Raw genomic sequence first — 6,116 nt, 5'->3', positions numbered from 1 at the left:
TCCTTTAGCCTTTGTTGGGCCCCATCCTTGCGCCATGTGGCCATGGCTCCGGAGTGACCTCCCTGGCAGCGACCCTGCAGCCCCTCCACTAAAGGCAGCCTCTTGCCGTAGGAGGCTGGGTGCTGACCAGTCTGCCCGCAGCCCCTCACCCGGCGACCCCGGGCGGGCGGGGAGGAGGGGCCTCCAGCTGAGAAGTGGGGAGGAGGAGAGCGGAAGGAAGCCCGGGGCCTCTCGGGGATCGCCCCGGCGGGTCGGGACGGGACGCGGCCCGTGGTCCAGGGGCGCTGGGCAGGCAGCCAGGGCCGGCACTGGCCAGATGGGGGCGAGCGGGCCCTGCGGCCCCCGGGGAGGGGTCCGGCCGGCGTCGCGGGGGCGAGCGGCCGCGGGCGGCGAGGTCCCTCCCGGGAGGCGGGCGCGGGGGAGGCCGCGGGGGGAGGAGGCCGGAGCCGCGCCGCGCGCAGAGCGGGAGGCAGAGCCGAGGGCGGAGCGGAGCGCGGCGGGCGCGGCGAGCGCGCGGGCCGGGCGGCCGAGGACCCCGGGAGCGCCGCGTCCCCTGCCCCGCGCCGGCCCCGCGCCTCCTCCCCGGCCGGCGGCGGTGGGTGCGCGGCGGGCAGACCTCTGCAGAGGCGGCGGGGGCTCAGCATCGGGCCGGGGCCGGGGGGGCGCCGGGGCCGGGGGGCGGCGCTCCGGCCCGGCCCGGCCCCGCCCGATGTCCATGAGCGCCAACACCATGATCTTCATGATTCTGGGGGCGTCGATCGTGATGGTGAGCGGAGGGGCTTCCCGCGCGCCCGCTCCCGCACCCGCTCCCGCCTCCGCGCCCGCGCGCCGCCTCCCCCTCCCGCGCCTTGTTTACCGGCCCGCGCGGCCTGCGCTCCCCCATCCCCAGCGCGTCGGCCCCCGCCTGGGGGCGCCGGCCCAGCCTCTCGCTCCTCGGCGCTGACCGGTCATGGGCTCTTCCAGGCCATCGCGTGCTTGATGGACATGAACGCGCTGCTGGACCGATTCCACAACTACATCCTCCCGCACCTGCGGGGCGAGGACCGCGTCTGCCACTGCAACTGTGGCCGGTGAGTCTGCGCCCAGAGGGGCACACGCGTGATCACACATGTGGGGTGGAGGTGGGGCCCACTGGGGCTCCAGCGAGCCCCATGCAGGCCGGGCTGCAAGGCCCAGCTGGGCCAGGCCGGTGGGGGCTGCTGAGGCTGGCGCCGGGCCGGGTGGGGGCAGGACCGGCCAGCCTCCGCGGCACAGAGGTGCTCCGGGAGTGGGGAGCATGCCCCAAGGCAGTAGGACCCCCTCCCAAACTGCCTGTAGAGAAAGGGCCCGCGGGCGATGGGCGGAACGGGTCCAGGGCCTCCTGGCCCGGGGCGTGGAGGCCAGGAGAGCAGCAGCCCAGCCTGGCGCCCCGGGAGGGATCCTGCGCACGGCCGTGCCCACAGAGGACGCCATCCTCCTCCCTGGGCCCCGAGCTGTGTCCATGAAATTTCCTGGGAGCCAGCTAGGGGGAAGAGCAGAAGGTCAAGGTGGGCAGGGCCTACCTTGAGGGGCATCTGGCCCAACCCCCTCGCTGTCCACGGGAGGAACTGAGGCAGGGGGTGGAGTCTGCTCAAGGTCACGCAGAGAGAGGGGAGAGCCCAGGCCCCTACACCCACTTGGTGACCCCCGCCATTCTGTGCACATGCAGTGATGGAGTCTCCCTGGCCATGCATGTTTGTGCGTCCGCGTACGAAATAAACATCTTCTCATGAGACGCGCACGTGTGTACCGTCTGTGCATATCCATGTGCGCACACGCAGCAGCCCCGCAGCCCCGTGCACGCTGGGTCCCCGAGACAGCGGGCAGAGGCTGAGCAGACAGACTTGCCCAGGGCCATGCAGCCGGCAGGGAACTTGTGCTCCTGACCCTGCCCTGTACTGCTGCTCCAGGGATGCGTGCACACGCACTGGGCAAGGGGTGTGTGAGAGACAGGACAGTTTCGTGCCTCACTAAGCATGCTACGTGCCTGTGTGTGCAGACCGGGTGTCGAAGCAGAACGTGGGCAGCAGGGCAGATGGAGATGGGCGTGGAAACGGCCCTCGCGTGTGCCGGCCAAGAATCATCCAGAGTGCTGGCTGGGTGGCCGCACCCTCGCGGAGATCCCTGTGTTCCTGCCTGGTGCACACGGCCCGAGGCCAAGGAACGGCAGGAGGTCAGCTCCACGCTTCCTGGGCCGACCCAGACTCGGGGTGTAAGCGGGGGTCCTGAGACCCTCCCGGAGACCCGAGGTGTGCCCGCCACCGGCCCAGGCTTCAGCTCCCTAAGCATTAGTAAGGCCCATTTTCCGTGCGGGGCTGTTGCAGTGTGACCTGCACATATGTGCCTAGGACCTCACATCGAGGCCCTTCTGGGCAGACAGGGTGTGTTTTCAGAGTGTATTTGCTCCGGGTATGTGTATGGGTCATATGTAGTGTCCAGAGTACACGTGGATTGTGTAAAACAAGTGCCCACGGAGTGCAAGCCACAGCGAGGCCTGAGTGCACAGCTTAGACACAGACAACACGAGAGCCACGCCTGCTGTAGGCATAGAGTGTTTCCGTGTGTGTATGTGTCCATGTATGTGTGCTTTGTACACATCACTACATACAGGATGTGTAAATTCTGTGTACAAAGTATTCTTGTATATTGACAACATGCATGTGTATGCGCAGTACATGTGTGTAACACAATATACAGCACCTGTGTGCGCCCTGTGGGCACAGTGAATGTCTGCAGGGTATAGTCTGGCATATCAGGCCTCTGTGTACAAACCATGTACACACGTTGCCACAATGGACTCTACTTGTGTGTACACCCCGTTTGCAGAGAAGGCGCACACACATTTGTGTGCCTTCTACATGCCAATGCGGAGAATTTTATACAGAGGACACGTGTGTAAATGCTGTGAAGCGTGCGTGCCAGCAGGCTGTGTCTGTGGGTGCACACCCGTGCATATGCCACAGTGCCTACAGAGAGGATGGCTGTGCGCAAAGCCCAGTGCATGTGCATCTCCATGTGACACGCACCATGCTCGTGCCCGGGCGAGTGTGCACATGCACACGTGTGGAGCTCATGGGCCGAGTCCATGGTATACACGCCATGTCCTGTGCATGTGGCCGGCGTGTATACACAACATGCGTCCGACCTCAGGTAGACACATGCAACATGCGTGGCCCAGGCAGGACACATGTATGTACGTACACATCACGGAAATACGTGTGCACGTAGGTGACCTGAGCCCCCACCTGCCCCCCCACCCCGGGGCCTGCCTGACTTGGAGGAAGGAGGAGGGCAAGGAGCAGGGGAAGAGCGGCAGATGCTAGGACAGCGATGGGGGCACAGGTCATGACCTTTGACCCCCTGGAGGTCCCACCCACCCTCCACCCCCGGGGCGGTTGGGGCCCTGGCCTTGTCCTACTTGCAGGGGCGTTTCTGGCTTCCTTGGTGAGTCCATCTTCAAGTTTCCTGCCCTGTCCAGGGGTAGGAAGTCGTGGTCCCGAGGAAGACCCTCCCTGTCGGGGTCCAGAAGGCAGGAGGGCAGGAGATGGCGGCGATGCTCAGTGTTATCCGCTGCTGGGAGGCCTGGCCAGGGTGACGGGGCTGCTACCGGGTGACAAAGGGCGTCCTCTGCTGCTACACGTTCCGGGCAGGCATCAATGGTTCTCCATCTCTTATTGATGATTGATAAGGGCCATTGGTGAACTGTGACCACATGAGCTCCGGCCGCCGCCATGTGTCAGGCAGTCCTCTCCAACTAACCCGGGTGTCGTGGCCCCTGCTCAAGGGGCTGTGGTGGCTGAGGCCCCACCTACCCTGGACAAGCTGAGCGGGATGGGCTCCAGGAGTCCCCAGGGGAGCGGGAGGGGGGTGAGACGGGGCCTGCCCGCTGCTGTCTCCACGGGGTGGAGGGCACTGTGCGGCCCCCGCTGGCACAGGGATGTCGGTGATGGACGGGCAACAGGGGCCTGGGGTCAGGGATGTCCTGGGGGGTTTCCGTTTGTGAGGAGGTCCCTGGGGGGCGGGGGGTGGCTCATGTCCATTTGCGAGGGGGGGACGGGGACCCATCTCAGCTGGAGACCAGGCAGAGGTGTCGACATGTAACCGAGGGAAGATGGGGAGAAGCGGGTTGGGGAGGGAGGAGCTATTTTTAGGTGCAAATTTGAGGTGTCTGTAGATCCCACGTGGAGACGCCATGCAGGCAGCTGGAGCTCAGAGCAGACGTGGGGTGCTGCGGGGACGTGCTGGGGGTGGAGAGTTGGAGAAGCTAGCTGAGGGGCTCGGTAGGAGGGGAGCCAGGCAGGCGCACCCCAAGGTGGCTCCTGCACTTTGGGGAAGGAGGGGCCCCAGGGTGACTGGGGGCTCAGGGTGCACGGACCCCACACGCCTCGGGCACCCAGGGCCAGCAGCTCCTTCTCCCAGCCCTCCTGTCGGGGGTGGGGGGGGCATGGAGCCCAGAGTCTGTTGCCCTGGGTACTGGTCTCTGGGCAGGGCCACCCCACCCGGGATCCTGGGGCCCAAAGGGCTTCCTGGAGGAAGAGAGGATCCAGGCAGGTCTGAGGCTAGAGGGGGCCTTGTGGGGAGGGTTCAGTGTGGCCTCCGCCTGGATTGTCAAGGGAGGGGAGGCTGAGGGGAACGGCCCAGGCCTTGGTGGGTGCTGGGATGCAGGGGACGGACCGTGGTCCAGGGTCCGTCCCAGGAGCCGGGATTGGTGTGGGGCACGGTTAAGGGGGTGCCCGCGGGCCTCAAGCACAGGGAACTGGGGCACGGGAGGTTCCTGCAAGGGACAGAGGGGCAAAAGGAAGACCAGAGGCCCAAGGCAGGGCTCATCCACGCGGCTTTCCTTGCAGGGGAAGCTGAGGAAAGGGCGGAGTGACTGCAGGGTGGGAGGGAGAGGCCAGAGGGGCAGTGCCCCAGGAGCCAGTGGGGGCCTCTGGGCACAGGCCCACAGGCGGGCTGTGACCCCGTCACTGGGCGGGGGCACCTGGCCTGGGCCCTCGCCCCGGAACGCCTTCTCCACCTGCGCTGTGCTCCTGTCACCGTGTCAGGGTTGCCTCTGAGCCCCGGGCTGGGCAGAGGAGGGAGGAGGGTGATGCGTGGAGGCCAGCCGCTGGACTTCACGCTGACCTATGACCTCGCACACTCCCATCCTGCGGGCAGCCTCCCACCTGGTGACCTGGGTCCCGGGCGAGTGCGCTGGCCCCTCCCGACCTCAGCACCCCACAAGGTCTGCTTCAAAGACCCCCGCAGGTGAACGGGTGCAGCTTGCTGCGGGGTCCCCGCCCGCCCCGCGGGACAGGTGCCAGCCCGCCCTGCCGCCCCCAGGCACCACGTCCACTACGTGATCCCGTACGACGGGGACCAGTCTGTGGTGGACGCCTCCGAGAACTACTTCGTGACAGACAACGTCACCAAGCAGGAGATCGACCTCATGCTGGGGCTGCTGCTCGGCTTCTGCATCAGCTGGTTCCTGGTGTGGATGGACGGCGTCCTGCACTGCGCCGTGCGCGCCTGGAGGGCCGGCCGGCGCTACGGTGAGTGCGCGGCGCGGGGGACCCGGGGACAGCCTCGTCCGCGCCGGGCCCACGCCCTCCCCACGCCCCGCCCGCCCACGCCCACGCCCTGACCGCGCCCCCCGCCCCGCAGACGGCTCGTGGACCTGGCTGCCCAAGCTGTGCAGCCTGCGGGAGCTGGGCCGGCGGCCGCACAGGCCGTTCGAGGAGGCGGCTGGGAACATGGTGCACGTGAAGCAGAAACTCTACCACAACGGTCACCCGAGCCCGCGGCACCTCTGAGCCGCGCGCAGGACTCGCGGGGCCGCCGGCCACCGCGCCCACGCTCACGGGACTGGACGGCCGGCCCGGGCCAGGGCGCCCGCGGCCGTCGGGCGCGTCCGGCGGAAGGTGCTGTCTCCTCTTCTTTTTATAAAGGGGGTCGGGGTGGGGCCGGGGCGGGGGCGCGGGGACGGCGGCACCGGGGTCGCGGGTGGTACTGCCCGCCCAGCCCAGGACCACGTCCGCCGCTGGAAACCGGCGACTTCCTGTGCGCCCGCGTCTGTCTCTCCGTCCGTCCGTCTGGTTTCCGGAGCCGGAGCCAGTTCT

The 6,116-nt window shown here is 67.5% G+C and overlaps 1 protein-coding gene across 1 annotated transcript; it reads left to right on the top strand.

The window, feature by feature from the left end:
• Positions 1–527: 527 nt before the first annotated feature.
• On the top strand, positions 528–5,935 carry TMEM240 (transmembrane protein 240). Its single transcript, XM_082616286.1, has 4 exons — positions 528–766; positions 964–1,070; positions 5,341–5,549; positions 5,662–5,935. The coding sequence occupies exons 1-4, from the start codon at positions 710–712 to the stop codon at positions 5,808–5,810; spliced, it is 522 nt and encodes a 173-aa protein (XP_082472412.1). The 5' UTR covers positions 528–709; the 3' UTR covers positions 5,811–5,935.
• Positions 5,936–6,116: the final 181 nt, after the last annotated feature.

Source organism: Mesoplodon mirus (genome assembly GCF_964341445.2).
Source record: "Mesoplodon mirus genome assembly, chromosome: 3".
Lineage (NCBI taxonomy): Eukaryota > Metazoa > Chordata > Mammalia > Artiodactyla > Ziphiidae > Mesoplodon > Mesoplodon mirus.
Note: the sequence above shows the minus strand (reverse complement) of the source record. Positions and strands in the feature narration are given on the sequence as shown.